General features: G+C 39.5%; 1 protein-coding gene across 2 annotated transcripts in view; it reads right to left on the bottom strand.

Annotated features, from left to right (window-relative positions):
• Positions 1-20525, bottom strand: part of LOC123872091 (Down syndrome cell adhesion molecule-like protein Dscam2) — a 56959-nt gene that overhangs the window by 22573 nt on the left and 13861 nt on the right. For both annotated transcript variants that reach the window (XM_045916232.1, XM_045916223.1), the window contains exons 2-6: positions 16827-16988; positions 7466-7615; positions 6917-7034; positions 6388-6598; positions 1660-1870 (exon numbers count right to left, since the gene is read on the bottom strand). In XM_045916232.1, the coding sequence (XP_045772188.1) occupies positions 1660-1870; positions 6388-6598; positions 6917-7034; positions 7466-7615; positions 16827-16986 (850 nt within the window). In that variant the 5' untranslated portion in view covers positions 16987-16988. The remainder of the gene's footprint in view (positions 1-1659; positions 1871-6387; positions 6599-6916; positions 7035-7465; positions 7616-16826; positions 16989-20525) is intronic.

Raw genomic sequence — 20525 nt, 5'->3', positions numbered from 1 at the left:
GTAGATTGTGTTTGGGATTGTCGGTTATTGATTAAAGCGCTGCAGCCGCTGCGTCAGGATCCGGCCGGACAGTGGACGACACACGGACAGTGGACACACACGGATAATGGACATACACGGACAGTCGACATAACGGACAGTGGACACACACGGACAGTGGACGTACACGGACAGTGGACACATGGACAATTTGCTTAATGTAACTCATACGGGACATTGAAACTGAACAATGCGAATTATATAACAATTAGTTTTAAGGTGGCGGACAAAATGGGTGACGAAATGGCTTCCCATGATAATATATTATTTTAAGCCTCAATAGCTCAACGGTTATAAAAGTGGACTGAAGCCCGAAAGGTCGGCGGTTCAAACCCCAGACGTTGCACTATTGTCGTACCCACTCCTAGCATAAGCTTTACGCTTAGTTGGAGGCGAAAGGGGAATGTTAGTCATGATTAAAATGGCTAATTTTCTTATTAAAAAAAATTATACTAACTGATGCTCGCGACTTCGTCCACCACGTTTAATTAGGTTTTTCAAAATCTCATTTCTTTGATTTTCCGGGATAAAAAGTAGCTTATTGTGTAAATCCAGGGTACATAATTTATCTCTACTTCAAATTACAGCCAAATCTGCCAAACTTTACTCTTTATAATATTAAAGTGTGATTAGCGTGTGGATTTGAACTTCTCACTCTATGTGAAAAAAACTTATTTCCCGATTAATTAGCCAGAGCCAGATCGTAAAAGAATAATTACAATAAAAGTTTTAAGCACTTGCTTACAGCAAAATCAATTAAGAGCAGTTACGCTATAGGGGCACTCGACGGGATTTTTTGCCTCACTTACCGGATAAGAAGCTTAGTTTTAGAGCTTTTTCACTTTTTCAGATGAATAAATTTGAATACTTAATTCCGAAAATTACTGTTCAGGATGAAGCTCCGAGCTAAATCTAAATTACCATTTTATTAGCTGGATTCCGACGACGGCGTGATCTCTTCGGAAGAAATTATGAAGAATAGGAAAATTAAAATTGAAGCTTTTTGTTGTGTCACTGATTGAAAAAAAGATGTATTGTGGCGCATGTCTGGCATAAGCATTAATTATTAGGTGCATTTAATGATAATAAAATTCAAATTCAATAATTTAACTGTTCTCATGCTGCAAGAAAAATCAATCAAGCGGAGGATAGATCTGTGGACTTAAAAAGGTACTTTAATTTCAAGTTCCTGTTACCTATTCACTTTGCGAGTAAGAGCTAAGAAGCTTAGCTTCGCGGCTTTTCTTTAAGTCAGATGAATAAATTTTAATTTATATCCTAGAAACTTGAGTGCAGTTTTCAATAAAGTGACGAAGAAAGATTTCACAATGAAAGTGTAAAGCTTTTGTCACGAATATTGAAATTGCGTAAAGAGTAAAAATTAATTGATTTTTAAGTGATAACGAAACAAAGTTATCGTTAACTGTGCGTTAATATCAAGTTTACTTTATTGTGGACGGGAGAAGAATGGAAAACGTTAAGAATTGATATCTTCCTATCATCTTCATCTTCTTCCATCTTCTATCTCAGGCTGATAATCATTAAAAATAATTGGACACACAACAGACGTTCAAGTGCGGAAACCAGCCCAGAGAGAAGAAGGAAGAAAGAAGAACTGACCTCCCAGTCGGAGTTCCGCCGCAGCCTGCGCGCTGTCCAGGTCCCGCTCGGCGAAGCACTGGTACATGCCGCGGTGCGCGCGCACCACGCCGTGCACGCGCAGCACGCGCTCGCCGCCGCCCACGGGCACGCCGTCGTGCAGCCAGCGCACGCGCGCGTCGCCGCCCTCCACCGAGCAGTTGAACTGAACCGAGCTGCCTGAGTTGGCCACCTGATGCAACGAAACAAATTGAACCTTCAAAATATTAAACTTACTTTTAATTTAAGGCCTTGATGATATGTAGCTTAAAGGTCAAAAAATGGACTGGAGTCTGAAAAGTCAACGATTTAAAAATCTAGGTAGGGCCTATTTTCGGTTTCTTGGAGGCAAAAGAGAAATTTTAAAATGGCCAAAATGCTTTTTATGTAAAAAAAATTTGGAACACTCATTTCCTAAAGAGCTTTTGCATTGATGAAATTTATAACATATAAAATAAACAACTTTTGTTTTTGTGGGATCGATATTTCTATCATGTAATAATAGGCAGATGAACCATCTGCCTATTATTACACTATATCTAGCGATAAAAAAGCATTTACAAGACCTTGTAAACGGATAATTAAGTTACTTCGTTAAATAAATAAAAAGTAATGCAAATGTTAACAAAAAAACTTAACGGGCAACGATGCATCAAAACAAGAAACTTAAGTTTAAATAAGTATAAATTAGTTATTTATTAAATCCCTAAAATATATTTTACACAATTCAAAACACTTATTAAACTTAGATAAAGAAAATGGAAGAGTTGAATATCAAATCAAATAACATTAGATAACAGAATGAATGTTATCTCAAGGATCACTTTCGTTGAACGACGGCCCTCAAACTCTCAGCAAACTTACTTTTAACTTACTAACTTCTGTAATGGCCGGCGCCCGAACGCAAATGGTATTTTAATGCGTTTTAACGGAATTTTGATAACGCTTTGATAACAACTCCAACATTGTTAACGGAGGCAGGTGCGATGAATTAGTGGAAATTAAACAACAGTTAGTACAACGTTTTGATTATTTTTTGAAGGACTGACAATAATAATGATGATCGTGATCATTTATGACTATCTAAAATATAATAACACTTTAAATATAAAATATTGCATGCAATTAATTGATGTTACTAATTTAATGGTAGTAGAATAAATGGCAGTTTTATTTTATTTTTATTTTAGTTGTACAATGTTTTACTTATGTTGCAATCCATTTATTCTTCCCGTGATCTGGATTAGGTTTTTCATACACCTGCGAAATTTTTTCAAAACTTTTTCCAAGAATATATACTTACATAGACCGTTGTTGTCTAGGAGCAGATGTACCTATGTGTCAACATCTTCAAAGAGAACGCCACAGACCATATGAAGTGGAAGCGATTTAACAGGAAAGCGGACTTTCGCATACGACGGAAAGAACTTGAAAGAAGGAGAACTCACAGGAACTCTAAAGGCCGATTCACACCAAGCACGTACACGTGACCACGCGCGTAGTGACGCGCGTGAATCCATAGACATGACAGCACGCATTACGTCTACGCGAACGTTCACGTCACGCAAGCGGTATGTCATATCTCATACAGTTCCATACATTACAACGTCATGGTACGCGCTACGTCTACGCTTACGTGCTGCATACGCGTTTGGTGTGTCCCAGCTTTTAGGTTGAAATCTATAGAGCGCACTTTGACTTAGCTTAAACTTAAGTTTCAGTCAAAACGAGATAGATTTATGTCAGCGGTATAGCGCTGTCTCGTTTTAACAGTGTCTTAATTCTTAGCAAAGTACAGATCTCAGTCTAAGAACCTGTAGTCTCGGCCATGCCCAACACTTTAGTTTGGGAACGTTTTGAGGTGACCACATATTTAAATTCGAATCCACGGGCTTATCTTACAAAAGTTTTCAATAAGGTCGCAGAAGAATGGAGCGTCAAAATACAAGCTAATCTTTGGCGCGCCTCTCGCGCTAATCCGAGTTGAGAGTTGACTCCTTCGACGTAACGCGTAGAGACGCGCGCGTGAATTATTCATGGAGCGCTCCCGTATTGACTTGTAACGCGTGGCAGACACGTAATGGATATTTTGCGCTTCGGGATTGAATTTCAGGGTTTTGATGTTAGTAAAATACATATAAAAGGATACAACTACTGACTGACTTAGAATCATTCAGCGGGCGATAGAGAAAGCTACGGGTATGTTTGAAGTGATTAAATCATAACGAGGAGATCCGTAAGAGAATCAGAGTAACCGACATAGATCAACTCATAGATTCATGTGGTTAGGGTCTAGTTATTAAGCTATTAAAATGGTTTTTAAATGTGAGGAAACCTGCATGCCTGAGACTGCTCAGTAATGTTCTCCAAGGTACGTGAAATCTCCTAATTCACACCTGGTCAGCGTTGTTACTAAATGAAAATTGATAGGTACTTCATACAAAATAAAAACTTAGATAGAATTGAAATCATACATGATGTCTTGTAAGCGAAAACGAAAAGTAACGATTTTAAAATAATCGACATCAAATAATCCTGATACTTTGAATTCAATATTCGGATCGGATTTTGTCCCACTTGCTTACATTTTCGTCAGCGAAGCTTTGGAGGTTGAAAATTGAAAAATAAGCATTCCGAGCAGACACGGAGACCTCGTTGATGTTAGCGCTCATCGAATATAGACGAGGTTTTACACCACTCTACCACAGAGTATATAACATACAGAGGTTCTGCGAAGCGGACTGAACAGAGCAATCATCGTGCGATAGTGCGGGACGAAGAAGCGACCCAAGTTTCCTATGATTTTATAGTGCCCGGCAAACAACTTGGACCTAAAGCACGTGCGTGAAACTTGGTGAACCTGGAAGCGAAATTCGACGTATCAACCAATCGCGTGCACGCGCGCTGACTGATCAACCAATCGCGTGCACCTGCCATTCGCCAGCCAAACGCGTCAATACTCAAGTTGTTTGCCGGGCACTGTAGAGCCCTATCGTGAACTGTGCGGTAGTTGTAGTTGTCATTTAATACGACATTAAAGGCATTGAGCTACTGTGTCTCTGCTTGTGCTGTGACTCTACCCTGCGCTACCTAACACCGGCTGGGAGAAGTGAAAAATAACACTGGGAATTCTTATTAAGAGAGGAAATCGTATTACCTTGTTCGTATTGTAAAGTACAAATCACGTCTCTCTGAATTACTTGCAAATCGCTGATTATCCTTAAAAATGTTTTCGTAGAAGTTTCGCGGTCGTTTTGGATAGGGGCTTAAATCACAAGAAGTCATCATTAAAATAAATAAATAACACTTATGCCCTGCCAAAAAACTAACTGAAAAGTGAATAAAATCACATTTGAAAATCGTTTCATGTTTAGGACAAAAAATATAAAGGCATTTCTAAAGACTACGTACGTAGTTTTATTATTAGAGTCGCCTATATTATTATATCCAATACAAAGTCAAGAAAACGTAATAAAAATTCCAAGCGTATTGGTGACAGCAGAGAAGGTCCTTCCCAAGGGGGTTGGCCGCGGGTGAAGGGAAGCGTAGGAAATTGTTAAGGATTGTAACGAAATCAACGGCGCTAGGGATAAACTACAAGGGCGGTAATCTCGTTTTTAGGGTTCCGTATCTCCAAAGAAAGGAAAAGAAACCCTTATAAGATCACTTCTTCTCTCAGTCATGTCTGTCAAAGGAATTAAATCCTATAGGACACTTTCCATTGACGTAGAATCATTAAATTTGGCAGGTAGCAATTGTCTTATAGCACGAGTAAAGAAAAAAAAAAACGAAAACCGTGAATTTGTGGATACACCACAAAGAAAAAGTTTGATTTCTTGTTCGACGATACGGAACCTTTCGTGTGTGAGTCCGACATACACTTGATAGGTTTTTTAAATGTTTGATCAGGAATTTTCACTGGCAACAATTCCTGATAAGAATAAATTGGCTTTTAAATGCAAGTAAATGGCTTACAAAATGTTTTGGCTTCTAGAAGAACTTAAAGTGAAATTAAATGGTTTAGAAAATGTTTTGGCTCACATGACTGTATTGAGGTGAACTCACTAGCGAATTACAAGCACTGGCAGGGGAATTCCACGGACGAAAACAGGCGTATGTAGATGATAGGAGAACAATCTCCTGCATTTCGAAGCGAAAGCGATATTCTAGCGGTAGTCAGTTATTATTCAAAAATTAGTTGGAGCGTAATTTCTCGGCTAGATTTTTCGTAACATTTTCTGATAAAAAAGTTTCTGTAAATGAAATGAAACGAATCTATTATTTGTTCGGAAAATAGATTCTACTGAGAAACGCCGGCAAAACTCAATAGATGCTAGTTTATTAAAAAATAAAATGTTACAATTTATCTACTAGATTGGAGCAATCTAGGGTGGTCCCTAAACATATGTCTGAAGCTCATCTGGTGGTAAGTGATGATACAATTTAAGATGGAAGGGATATGGCAGTTTCCATACTCCTTTGGTTTCTACACGGCATCGTACCGGAACGCTAAATAACTTGGCGGCACGGCTTTGCCGAGCCTCGCAACAGACCAGAGCAGAAATTTAGAAATTGTAAACTCCTGCTGGGAACCAAACCCGGGACCTCCCACTAATAAGACCACAGCGTTTACCACTGCGCCAAGGAGGCCGTCCTTCCCACTTTCTCATCCTAAACCAGCCCTGCTGCAGTAGAATGCTTAGTAGGTACCTGTAACTGTGGGTGCACGCTGACCACCAGTCTGGAGCGCACCCTGAGCCTGGCGTCTCTCCTCTGCTCTCCGTACTGGTTGTGAGCGCGGCACGTCCACACGCCGCTGTCGGATATCTGCGCTCTCCGGATGATCAGCACCTGGTCCGACACCGAGATCCGGATGCTGTTGGACACTGGGCTGAGGCGCCCGTTGGCGTGGCGAAACCAACTGCAAGTAATGTAAAATGAGGCCTTGAAACTAGTCAAGAATTGGTTTAAAATTACAAATAATGAAACCAGATTTATAGAACCCAACGGGCGATGGAAAGAGGTATTGCTTGGAGTTTCTCTACGTGATCAAATAAATCAGGAATGAGAATCAGGTTAACCGACATAGCTAAATGGGCTGCAAAGCTGAAGTGCAATGACCGTAGGTGATAGTTCGAAAAATGATAGGTTCCAGGGTCTCAAAGTGGTCCCCACCCCCCAGCACTAGAACAGCCATCTTCAACATCTTGGCATCATACTGCCCGTTTAATCTACAAACCTGTAAGCCGGTGGCGGACTCCCGATAGCGCAGCAGACTAGCCTGATGTCTCCTCCTTGAGGCACCGTCTCGTCTTCTGATATCGTCAATATCCTGGGCGCCATACTGCCCGTTTGATCTATAAAATAATGACATTTCCACATCTACAGTGAATAATGCTTTGATTTTTTTTCATAATAGACTCACTCAAGTTCATAGTAGACTTTTCAGTGTCACTCAAGACGATGTAAGGATTTTAACACTAATCTATAGGTACATACAAATGTACTCGGGCATTCAGAAGTTAGGTGGAGTAAAGAAACTCACATACATACATGAACTCTGACAACATCACACTCCTTTTTTGGACAGTGTTGTAAGAATTAAGATCATATAAAACGAGTAACTAACTGACTGACATACAGCTCAAACCATTGGATATTGAAACTTGGGAATTTTGACAAAAGTTCCTCTATAATGTAGACCCCCACTAGAAAAAGTTTGAGAGATTGTATACGAGCTACGCCATGCTAGGTCGATCAGTTAAATAAAGAATGAAAGTGCAAGTACGTGAAACAGCAATCATGGCTGATGGACTCCGCCTCTTCTCCCCGGTGAGGGCGTGCTGAGCCTCACAGGAGTAGGAGCTGGCATCATCAGGCCGCGCCTCCCTGATCACCAGGATGTCTCCGCGGCTGCCTCCTATCATGTAGTGGCCACCTGCGAAAAACAATAGGACACAATTATAAAAAAACTGTTTGAGAAGATTTCGTTTGACTATGATCTCACTTGACTTTGACCATTTTCATAATAACAGCTGCTGAAAACTTTCTTACAAAAATGGACGTCTTTCCATTTTTCAGCGTATGTGCGGCTGAGCTTTTCAAAAACTGTATGTTGTAAGTCTGTTAACTTAAATTTAAAAATGGATGTTATATTAGTAATTAACAAAAAATCTGTCTCATAATGCACCTCGTTTATTATGTATGTCTACCTATGTATGTGTATGTATGTAAGACGTATGTAGATAGATAATTTGAACTAGAATAAAGAGATTTTAAATCTCTGTTGTGTAAATACTGATGTTACTCTAACATTAATAGCAACTCGCATTTAAATCAGGTCGGTCAGTATACGTCACTACAAAAAGTTGAAAAGTTTTCCAGTTTTTCAACAGGAAAACAGGTGTTAAATATATAAAATATGCAATCAAAAAAGATACAACAGGGAAACAGGCTCGAAGCGACATTAATTTTAATTAGAACTCTCTTGTTGGACTCATTTGAAATTCCATTAATTATAATTGCCTCCACCACGACGAACTTTGTTACAATTTATACGGTAAAAACTACTCGGGATTTGGAGAATCCTCGAAAAAGGAATAGCAATGATTTAGGAGATAACAGAAGGACCCTTGAACAGAGACAAAGTAACAGTGCTATCAAAGCATCTGTCAGTTACAATGGAGTGAGGGGGACAAATGATCGTTATCTGTGTTGGTTAGAAAGTGACGGAGTGGAGGACAGTTGCCGCGCATTTAGAATTCATTGAAAAAGTCGAAGCTGAAAGTTATCTGATCGTAAACGGTGACGCTCGGACAGTCGGGGAATAAACTGCTAGGTCTTTGACACACTCGTTGATCGTCAAAGCGGTGATCCAGCGCGTAGCTAGTCTGCGCCAACCTATCAAATTCAAATTCAAATTTCTTTATTGCGAATATGGGTACATAGTGGAGATGTAAAATGATGAAGAAAAACCAAAAAGGTACAGCCAAGTTATGCCTGTTAGCTTGCAATATTTATAACAACTTATTATAGCATAAACTATAGCAGGGCAATAATAATGAAAGGCAAACGTAGACCTGGCTGTAAACGAACATCCTGGCTTAAGAACCTTCGCCAGTGGTTCAACATGAGTACATGTCACTGTTTAGGGCAGCGGTGAGCAAAATGCAGTTAGCCTTAATGATTGCCAACCTCCGATAGGAGATGGCACTACAAGAAGAAGAATTCATCCTGGGTCACAGTTAATCTGTGGTGATGAATTGATATATTGGTTCAACCACTTTTCCCCGCGAGTAGCCACTTCCAGAAAGTCCGTCGGAGTAAAACGGCGCGACACTATAAATGTGTAAGTGCACTTGATCGAAGTTGTCTCCTAATTTCAAAGTCATGAGGATTCTGTTCAGTTTACCTTCTGCTTCTATTTGTTATTCTTTGCATTTTTAGGGCTTATACAATAAACATAAGTGGCGAATGGTAGAGACGCGGCGCGGATACAAAGATGTTTTTAACAGGCTTCCAAAACAGAGGAGGTTCTCAATTAGGTGCATTTTTCCCCTACATATTATATTTACATACATATTTATTATATGTACACCGATTTTGTTGGTTAAAATGTCGGGCTCCAAAAATCTGGGATTTGATACTTCTAACTTTTCAGAGTTAGGTAAATGCGTTTCAAGCACCTAAATATAGCTTCAACGCTGAAGGAAATATTGAGAGGAAACCTGCATTCTTGAGAGTTCTCCAAAATTTCCTTAAAGTGTGTGAAACCTGCCAATCTGCACTTGGCTATCGTGGTTCAATATGGCCAAACGCATCTCATTCGGAGACGAGATTCTCGCTCAGTAATTAGCCGATGATGGAATGATGATGATAATGATGAATATAAGTAACAATAACGGTAAGATAAACCACTCCTTAGAGAAAATTAAGTAAGATTATGTACCTGTTTTTCTTTTACTTACTTAAAATTGTGTCTCTCGCCTTTGGACAGATACGGAGACGAAATCAATTACAGTAAAAAAAGTGCTTGGCGAAAAAAAAACATGAAAGAATAATTTCTTTATTCGAAACGTATAATTAAGAAAGCTTTTTAGACGGAACGGTAGAAATTACATTTTCTAATTAAATTGAAAAGCAATTTAGAACGCTTTTCCACATTTTCGTATCGTATTTATTTATGTTGGTGCTTATTTGAAAAATTACTTCTGTTTGTATTCCTTTTACGTTTACATGCTTTTGCTTTTGTCACAGAATAAGTGAATTATACTAGCTCCCCCTTCTGTCAGTTTAGAAATATTTTTTCTCTCAGATAATTTGGAAATATATAAGTAGCATTTCTTAAATTACACTTCATGTTTCGCAGTCAGCCAGCAACTCAGTCGACGGCGACCGTTAGAATGTGATCTTGTATGGGTTGTACAGTCTGCGACAAAGCACGGTTTGCAACCTTCGATAGTCTCTTGTACTAACGGATGCAAACCCAGCTTTGTTGCTGGCTGTACACCATAAAGAGACGCATGGTGTTCGCAGGTGGCTGTTAGATTCCATCGCAGTTCAGGTGGCGTGAAGTAAACAATGCGACGCGAACCGACGACGCGGAAGAGTATAATGAGGTTAGCTGTTGACACGCGCTTGTTCCAGCGTTGTTGTTCCAATAAACAATAATCATTAGCCTCACTGTTGTTTATTGTTCTGTTTGTGTTTCTCTGTGTGGCAACTAATGGAACTAATTATTGTCAGATCGGAATAGTCCCAGAATAATAACGCGACTCTCACGTGACTCATCATCATCGTCGTCGATCGTCGATAGACGTCCACTGTTGGACATAGGTATCTTGTATGGACTTCCACACGCCACGGTCTTGCGCCGCCTGAATCCAGCGGCTCCCTGCGACTCGCCTGATGTCATCATAGTGCACTTGGCGGACTTTACACACCCTTGAAAACATTATAGAGAACACGCAGGCATGCACGTTTCCTTACGATGTTTTCCTTCACCGCTAAAGGAAGTGATTATTTAATTGCTTAAAATGCACATAGCTTTGAAAAGAGAGGAGGAAGAAAGGACGTTTAAACCACTAGAGTATCACCGCTTCTTTCGTTTATATGCGGAAATTTAATTCCCCATAATATCATAACAACGTTATGTATATTTGAGTTTACGGCGTCGATACATTTGCATATAAGCGCCCGGAGGAGTAACTCGCATTTATTACATCGACGTTTAGCCTTAAGGCCCAGTCTACACTCTACACAAGTCTCATTGCACTCCTGTTCCACAAAGTCAAAAATCAAAATCATTTATTCAAAGTAGGTACTATTGTACACTTTTTGTTTGTCAGATTTGTTAGATTTGAAAGATGATATAGTGTGTGATGACTGATGATAAAGTGAATGGGGGACCGATTTGAGGGGGTCAAAATAAGAATGATGACTTCTAGTCAAATCAGCGATTTTCTATCAAAAGTCAAACTGCTTGCTTAACAAGGGAGCTTGTGTGAAATAGATAAATTGTGACGTCATAAACGTTTGACGTAATTTTTTAGTTAAATCAATTAAATTAATAAAAATAATGTTTTCAGGGTTCATGTATGTGTGTTTCTTTAATCCACCGCAACTTCTAAACGCTTAAACAGATTTAGATGCTTGTTGCATAGGTATCATCTTTACATCATCTCTAGTGACCCTGGCTATAAATTTTTTGAAAAAATTTATATTGTAGAGAGGTCGTGTTTTTAATTTTTTTAGTTATAATAGTGGACAGTCTGTAATGGGTGACCCAAATTATTGATAAAAGTATTTACTTACTAGCTGATACCCGCGACTTCGTTCGCGTGGATGTAGGTTTTTAAAATTCCCGTGGGAACTCTTTGATTTTCCGGGATAAAAAGTAGCCTATGTGCTAATCCAGGGTATAATCTATCTCCATTCTAAACAAACGTACATTCACACACACACACACACACACACACACACATACAAACTTTCGCCTTTATAATATTAGTGTGATAGTGTGATTGAGTTAAATTCTTGTAGAGAATAAATTCGTAGTCCGAATGGAGATCCGTGTAGTCCGAGCTTTACCCTTTATTGGTGTAAGCTGAACACTCACGCTATAAGGGGGTTATAAAACACATTTAGATACCTTAAAATAGACGTTATTCTAAGTACCTACTGTAAACATCATTGGGGAATTCACTCTGTAGAATAAATAAATGCTAATTCAATGCCCTGTTGGCCTCGACTGGTAGTTAGTGGTTTGTTTACTGACTTTGTGTTGCATAATTAGCTATATAACAGAGCTATAGATAGCTACAACAAGATTTAAAGGTATTTGCATATTTATGAGAAAAAAAACCAGCTAAGAGCGAGTCAGACACGCGCACCGAAGGTTCCGTACTACAGGTCGTATTTTATCATTTTGGACGGTAAATCAAAACTATTACGCATAAAAATTTTGAAGAAGCACAGAAGTATTTGTCAAGAAAGACAGTAACCAATTCATAATGAACCCACCGTCTCCAACACGTGTCACGTCGTTTCCGGCGCGTCAGGTTGGCGTCGCTGATAATAATTATGTTCCTCTCGCACCAAACTCGACAACATACTATGTCATGTAACGCGATATGTTACAAGAATTCAATTCAAATATATGTCAGGAAGCTACATAACGTGTACCTGACAGGGCTGTCATTTAGAAAGCTGTCAATTTTGGTGTCTCTATAAAGTAATATAAATTACTAGCTGATGCCCGTGACTTCGTTCGCGTGGATAGGTATACTTAAGTTTTTTTTAAATCCCGATTTTCCAGGATAAAAAGTAACCTATGTGTTCATCCAGGGTATAATCTACATACACCCTTTCTGAATTTCAGCCAAATCCATCCAGTAACTGTTTTTGCGTGAAAGAGTAACAAACATACACACATACATACACACAATCTTTCGCCTTTATAATATTAATGTGATGTGGTGCCATCCTAATAATTAAGACTTCCTCCTCCTAGTGGGACTGGGGGCTGGGCTCTGATCCCTGGCACGCACCTCTAACTTGAAGCTACTCTTAGGTACGTGCGTTTTAGCAATTAGTTAAAATATCATTTGCTTTAACGGTGAAGGAAAACAACGTGAGGAAACTTGCATGCTTTGATCGGTTCCTACGCGGCATCGAACCGGAACACTAAATCGCTTAGCGGCAACGCTTTGTCGCTAAGCGATTTAGTTAAACCTGAGACATTTTGGAAATCATAAATTCTCAAATTGCACCTCCTTGGCTCTCCTACTTATATAACGCGAAAGGGAGTTCGTCAAAACGTGTTTAACAGCAGTTTAAACTGCGCTTCAGTGTCTGTGGTAAGACCGGTAAGGCTTCTACTTTTGAAATCAATATGATAACTCTCGCTAACTAGGTGCTCATTAATTCTCAAGCACGTTCTCCAGCTCATTTTAATCCGATGAAGCGAATACTCGCAAAGTTTGCCCGGAACGAGTCGGTGCCAAAAATCACAGCACCCGGGTATTACGCACGGGTAATCTGCATAAACGCCGGCGAACCTGCCAACCGGCGCCAACAGATACGCTCTCTAGATATGCTTCTAGGGACTAACTACCAAAGACAAGTTGAGATCCAAACTTTAACTCAAATAAAGTATTGCTATCTGAAGTTTAAATGTATAGAATTCAGAATTTTCGTTTCGTATTCACTACAAATTCCATATGCTCATTTGACAGTTGCGGCACAGTTCACGACACTTAACTTGGACACTTATTGAAATTCTAACAAAACTTCGAGGACTCGACGTCACTAGCAGGCGTCAAATGTTAGTGCATTTGACGCAGGTAGCCCGAAAGTAGACTTATTTTTGGGGTTACGTACCTCAAAAGAAAAGTAAGAACCATTATAGGATCACTTCGTTGTCTGTCTGCCTATCTGTTTGTTCACCTGTCCGTCTGTCCGGCTGTCGAGTCTATCAAGAAAACCTATAGAATAGTTCCCGTTGATCTAGAAATTATAATCATGCAGAGTCGAGAGCTGTGCTCAGCTGTATTAAGCCGACGATCGGTTGATCATGATGATGATAAATCAATAGAAATAATATAATGGCACATCTAGAAGCCATTTCGTGAAGTGTCTCCGTGAAGCAGACTACATCAAAGGCAGACATTAAACTTGCATTAGCGCTTTACTTCCATAGAAAGTTTTAATTCCTCGTGGCAGTGTTTAGACAAGCCCCTTCGTAAGCTTACTTCAGCCCTTTGCTTACAAATTAGGGCTTTACAGACGTGTCAACTATCATTGCTTTGATTAAGTGCTTTTTTTCTTTTTTATACAAATAACAAGCAAACTAGTAGGCGAGTCCTGACGTAGTGATTACCACCGCCCATGAACATTTGCAGTACCAGAGGAACCGCCAATACGTTGTCGGCGTTTCAGGAATTCGTTGGTCCGCCCCTTGAATAACCCCATGTTATAATCTGTTGGAAAAAATCTTTCTTCCAATTTAATATTGTTTCCTTCTATTATTATAAGATTGGTGATTAGACACTTTGTTGTATCGCATGGCTATTGTTTTGTAAATAGGATATACATTTATTTTGATAACAATATAATAATTCGTTCGGAAAACCGTGCAAGCCTGTATAATCCGCATTCGTCCCATGTTTGCGATCTTAATCCATCTCGAGAGAGCCTCGCTTCGGTGGTTTTCTGGGTATAGACAAACAAACTATTGTAGCTGGAGAGCTGGTGGGAAACAAACAAAGGAAGTATAAGAAACTTTCCGACGCTCTAGGCAGCAAAACATATGTATAGGATGGTCCGTAATAACATAAGTCGTAGAAATAATCATTAAATTTTATTTAAATCTAGTTTTAAGTATTACAATAATAAAGTCTAGAGTTACGAGAGCCACATGGTCGCATTCGTGAAACAGCTCTCTAAATGAGAATTAAAAAAAAATAAGCGTCTGAGTGGACAATGCAGTCCATAATATTGGAGTCCTTTGAGAATTCTATGCAGATCTTAAATCAGAAGGGATGAAATTTAAAGGAACGCAGTCTACGTAGAGAAAAATTAAGATTTAAGATTATTTATTTCTCCAGATAAGCTCCATTTAAAAAATATTATAACAATTACGACTTGAAAGTTATTTTGATAGGATCTCTTCATATTATTTCTCATTCATTTACTGCCAAAATTAAAAATCAATCCTATCGGTAATCTACAAGAAACCTTTTTATTTATGAAAATTGTATGTTCTTTTGTGACAATTAACAATGTCGCTATCGATCGATTACATATAGATTGATTATAATTTTGACCAAACATGATGCATCCAAACTGCAGTCGGCCTTTTTTTTAACTTTTTCAATGATCTGTTTTATCCAATCACTTCTCAGGATTGTCCAACAGCTCTCACAGCATTATAAGTCAGCCTGCTCCAGAGCCTACCTCGATTACAAATTCAGCGTTCTCTCCAATTACGCCGCCATTGTTGTTAATCCTGAGAGATGGTATTATAATATGAGCAAGCACTGGGGAACTCCGCATCAGCGCTACAGAGCGGTTAAACACGATTGTCGTCTATTTGTGGAGAGGTTATGTGGTTGGTAATATAAAAATGCTATTGTACCTTTCTATCATTATTATCAGATTAGCCTTTTATCCATAACCATCCCCTGGTCCATAGTGGTAATAAATATTATCTAAACCTACTATGAAAGCAAAAGCAAACTGTCTGCTATATACCCATGAACAACTCAGACCGAGCTGGATTTTTAGCTTGAGATGCCTGGGATTTGTTAAGGGTTTTTAGAAATATAAGATTTTTTTTTATGAAAATCAAAGTGATTTTACTTATCTGTATCCTTTTCATAGCCCAACCGCTGAACCAATTTTCACGCAATTTGGTTCAGAGATGACAAACATCCTAAAGACAGATCTAGAATTTTTATTTTTGAAAATCAAAATTTTCCACAGTATTTTTATAAGCCTTTTTTCACATCGATAAAGTTTCAGGCTTCAGCAAGTGAATGGCAAATAATTATTACTAAGCTATTAGACCTATACCTTCTAAGTATATCCTGCTAAATCCATTACAATTTCATTCATGACGGCCATTACTGAAGTGTACCACCTGTAGAACCTCATATCTTACTTCAATGAACCAGCAAGACATCAGGGTTCGTGTCTGTCTCGAATTATCTCTGACATAGCCTTTTAGATCGATTAAGGTATCCAGGATAAAAATGTTATCAAAGCTCCTTTAGAAATCACATCCATCTATTATAAACGAATCAATTCCTCAAAATTAATAATACGGCACCAAATTCCAATTTCAATATCAGGATCGATGACAAACAAAATTGAGAGATCAGATCCTGCCGTCGCATCATCCGAAATGGAAAAGGTAATCGAAATTCCTCGTCCAATCGTTGAAATTATATCTCATAAAGAACTTGGGCGCTCTTGTTTCTGTCGCGGACAGACGCTGTGAAGGAAAAAATTCTTAATTTTCACCCTCGCGAAAAGGCAATAATCGGGCAGTCGACAAGACGGCGAAATTAATTTGGATTTTATAAGGAGCCGGGTGAAGACCGCTGGCAAGCTTCCAGACTGTAGCCTAATATTGGAACCGGTGTTTGAGTTCGGAATTTATCGTCAAGACATTATTGCTGATCATTTGCTGTGAAAAGGGTTAAAAATGCGTCATTTTGATGCCACGGATCGTCTTTTATGCCTCAATTAATAAAGTATTGAATCAAACACGAAAATTACTGAATATGCAGTGAAGTGTCTTTAATTTGGACCTACACAAGAAAACTAGAAAAGAGCTGATAACTTAACGGCTGAACTATTTTTTTTTTTTGGGTTATAACTAAGAACACTCTCGATTAAGTCACCTTTCAAACAAAAAAAAACCAAATTAAAATCGATTCATTCCTTTGGGCGCTACGATGCCATAGAGAGGTACACAGATACACGTCAAACTTATAACACACCTCTTTTTGGTTCGGGGGTTAAAAATATCCGAATACAAACATTTGGTAAATAGTGTACGGTTTTTCGTCGTCTTATCATGACATCATTGTATTATTTCGTTTGGTCAGTAAAAACTAGTTCTGTTATAACGAAATGAATCTCACCAGCATCAGCCAGCATGGGAGCCAGCACAGCCCCGTCCTTGAACCAGCGCGTGACGGTGACGTGTGCCCGCACGGAGGCTGTCGCCGCGCAGCTCATCAGCGCGGCCCCTCCGGACACCCCGTGCGTTGGCTGCACGCGCACGTCCCACGGCACGTCCATCACTGTTGGAGAAACCAGAACCTATTAATTTATGACAAGGTAGTCCTTCAATCAGCAGTCAGCTATGGCGCGAGCTATGTCGACGACAGTTCGACGTCGACCGGCGTCGCGAGTGGTCGTGCGTGCGACCTCGCCGAGCAAAAACCTCTTTTTTGTAAATAACGGAAAATTATGTGTCAGTGTTTAACAAACAGTTGTGCCAGTGTTTAAGTTTTTTTTTAACGCACTGGATTGCTATCGGATCAGAGACGGTGCAGCCTGATTCGGCCATACGTGTTTTAAACTTTCTAACTACCCTCAAGTACCCTCATACCGCTAACAGTGAAAAAACTTTAATAACTATTGACCTCAATAGTAGTATTCATAAAGTGGTAATAATTGCAATTAATTAAGTGTTAAAATTTTATTTAATAAATAATTATATTTTGACCCAAATTTCAAACAAGCGAAGCCAACATTACGAATAGGTTCGGATTGTACGAAGTGAATAAGTAACACCCATTGCCATCTATCGGATAACGGGCACATTAACTAAGAAAGTTGATTGGGTTCCTAAATCGATTTGGAAATGACGCGGTGCGGTGCTTGTGGAAAGTTCCTGTCGCCGGTAGGTGGCGCTAAATGTAGTTCATGTCCAACCTTATATCACAAAGCGTGTATTGGGATTCCAGAAGCAGCACAAATTGCTCAGGGTTGGATGTGCCCGGAGTGCAAAATGAAAATACCTAAAACTGGAAATACGGCGACACCCGTTAAGCACGCCAGCAGCGATTACCAGCTGGATACCTCGGTTGCTCCAGAAGGCTCTATTATGGAAGATGATGCATCAGCTGCATGCGATGACAGTCAAGTTGCTCTAAATGATACGGTCTTTGATACCACCCAGCCACTGGATTTGGCCCTAGAAATGCGCCTTTTCCGCGAGGAGCTTAGAGAGGTTAGGAGGGAGTTCAAGGAATTTCGTACCGAACTACTTGACATGCGAAATATCATCACAGGCTGCAATCGGCGCATCGACGATATAGAGGGGAGAGTAGGGGAACTAGAAAAAGGAGCTCTGGGAATGGGTCAGGGGGGACCAGATAGAGTCGTAGAGCTGCGTGTGTTGGAGGAAACCGTAGCTCTGCTGCAGGAAGAGCTCAACGAACGAGACCAGGAGCTTTTGCAAGCAGATATAGAGTTCACTAATTTGCCAGAAGTGAAAGGAGAAAATCCTACCCACATTGTCACGACTCTAGCTGCAAAACTCGGTGTAGACCTGGACAGTAAGGATGTCATCTTTGCAGAGAGAGTTGGTAAATCCAATGATAGCGCAGCTCAGTCGAGTAGCGGGGGTAGAGGTAGGCGTCTGGTGGCGAGACTGGCGCGGCGCAGCCTTAGGGACGAGCTGCTCCAAAACGCGCGGGTTAGGCGCGGGGCCACAACGGAGGATATGGGCTTCGACGCACCGGCCAGGCGCTTTTATGTCAATGAGAGGCTGACGAAGAAAAACCGGCATCTTTTCTATCTTGCGCGGGAAGCGGCGCGAAAGATGCAGTGGAAGTATACGTGGACCAAGCGTGGGCGCATCTACGCGCGAAAAGGTGAAGGCCAGCCGGCTCACAGCATTAAGGTAGAGACAGATATCGCTCGTGTTTTTGGTGCCATTCAGGTTGGTAGAGTTTAAGAAATCGGGCACTGTTGCAAATAACTTTAAGCATATATTGTACTGTTCTGCTGCTCAAGTGTATGTATTTCTCGTTATGTTTGTATGTTTATTTTTGTGCATGAAATTTTCTTGGGACGGATGCGTGTTTATGGCGGGCAGGACAACTGTGGATACTTGGGGCTGGAAACTAAGAAAAAAAGACCTGGTTAAAGTAAAAGAAGAAGATTTAGATCGAAACATTATTTTTAGCACTACTATATATTATTCTAGACATAAAATCTTACTTCAAACTAACACATTAAAAAACGGCTTTTCAAATATTAAACTAGTCAACGGTCTAATGGGCCAGTATAAATTTATGTTTTCAAGAAAAATAGAGGTCCGTTTATTGCGACAAATATGTCTTAAACTCATTACACAAAGGGTATGCCACATTATAACTAAGAGCCACATCAATTTCGCAAATCAAATTATACTTTTTATCTCAGTTCACAATCAGGTGATAGAGCCTAAATATGAAGGTTAAGTCGAAGTACATGAAGGTTGGACTGTTTAATGCAGGCTCACTCGGAACCCGGCACGATGAATTCCTAGTGGCAATGAGTGACATCAAAGTAGATCTAATAGCTATTAATGAAACCTGGCTGAGGGAGGGGGAGGAAGGGCTTGCTCCGCAAGTACCGGGCTACCGCCTTCTTCACACACCGCGGCCGCCACATATAAAAGGAGGACGAGGAGGTGGAGTAGGATTTTATATAAAGAAGGGCTTAAGGGTCACTATTTGCGAACATCCAAATCCTCATTCAGTTGAACAGATGTGGTTAAGTTTAAAAGCCGGTAGTAAAAAGATCATGGTAGGGACAGCGTATCGTCCACCGTGGCAGGATGTTGAGATATTTATTGACTCTATCACCCAATCACTGACTCTATTCTCAAGCTATGAAAATATAATACTCTTGGGAGATTTTAACATCAATCTACTAAACCCGTTAGATAGCAAAACTAAACTTTTTAATGATTTCTTAAATTACATAAACCTTAACCAAGTTGTCACAGAGCCAACTCATTTTACCGACCACAGTGAGACCTTGATAGATTTAGTCTGCACAGATGCCTCAACCCGGGATGTAGAGGTGAGTCATGTAAAAGAATTAGGTAACCATGCCATTATAACACTCTTATTAAACCTAAAGAAGGCTAAAATAGCTCCTCGATGGATCTCCATTAGACCACTAAAGGATATTATTGCCGAAGACTTTAGTGAAGATTTAAATAGAGTTCCATGGAAAACTATTAACCGGTTGGATAATATTGAAGATATGGTGTCAGTATTTCACAATTATATTTTAACTTTATTTGACATGCATGCTCCCACAAAAAAGATACAGTTAAAGGAACAATCATGCCCCTGGATAACTCACACTATTAAGAAAATGATTATGTTGCGCAATCAAAGTCATTCTCGATATAAAGCATCAAAAAAGGAGACACATAAAGAGTACTATAAGAATTTTAAAAAGATTGTTTGGGAAGCAATAGAAGCTGAAAAAAGTGCTTATTTTAAATTCTATATAAATCAATGTATTAATAAACCTATGTTGTTATGGAAGAACCTAAAAAAAAATGTAGGGATAAATAAAAAACAGGAGTATGAAATACCAACGAACTTATGTGACCCGGAGAAAGTAAATAATCATTTTTTGAACATACCATATAGTGAGAGACCCACACTGTCTAACCTTACATACTATGAATTCAACAGGTTTGGGCCGAATACTTTTAACCTAAAAACGGTAACTGAAGCAGAAGTTATAAAAACCATAAAAGGATTAAAATCGAACGCACAAGGCATTGATGAAATCTCGTTACAAATGTTGCATTGGACACTTCC

Source organism: Maniola jurtina, chromosome 2 (genome assembly GCF_905333055.1).
Source record: "Maniola jurtina chromosome 2, ilManJurt1.1, whole genome shotgun sequence".
NCBI classification, from domain to species: domain Eukaryota; kingdom Metazoa; phylum Arthropoda; class Insecta; order Lepidoptera; family Nymphalidae; genus Maniola; species Maniola jurtina.
The sequence above is the reverse complement of the archived record's forward strand: the minus strand, read 5'-3'. Positions and strand labels throughout refer to the sequence as shown.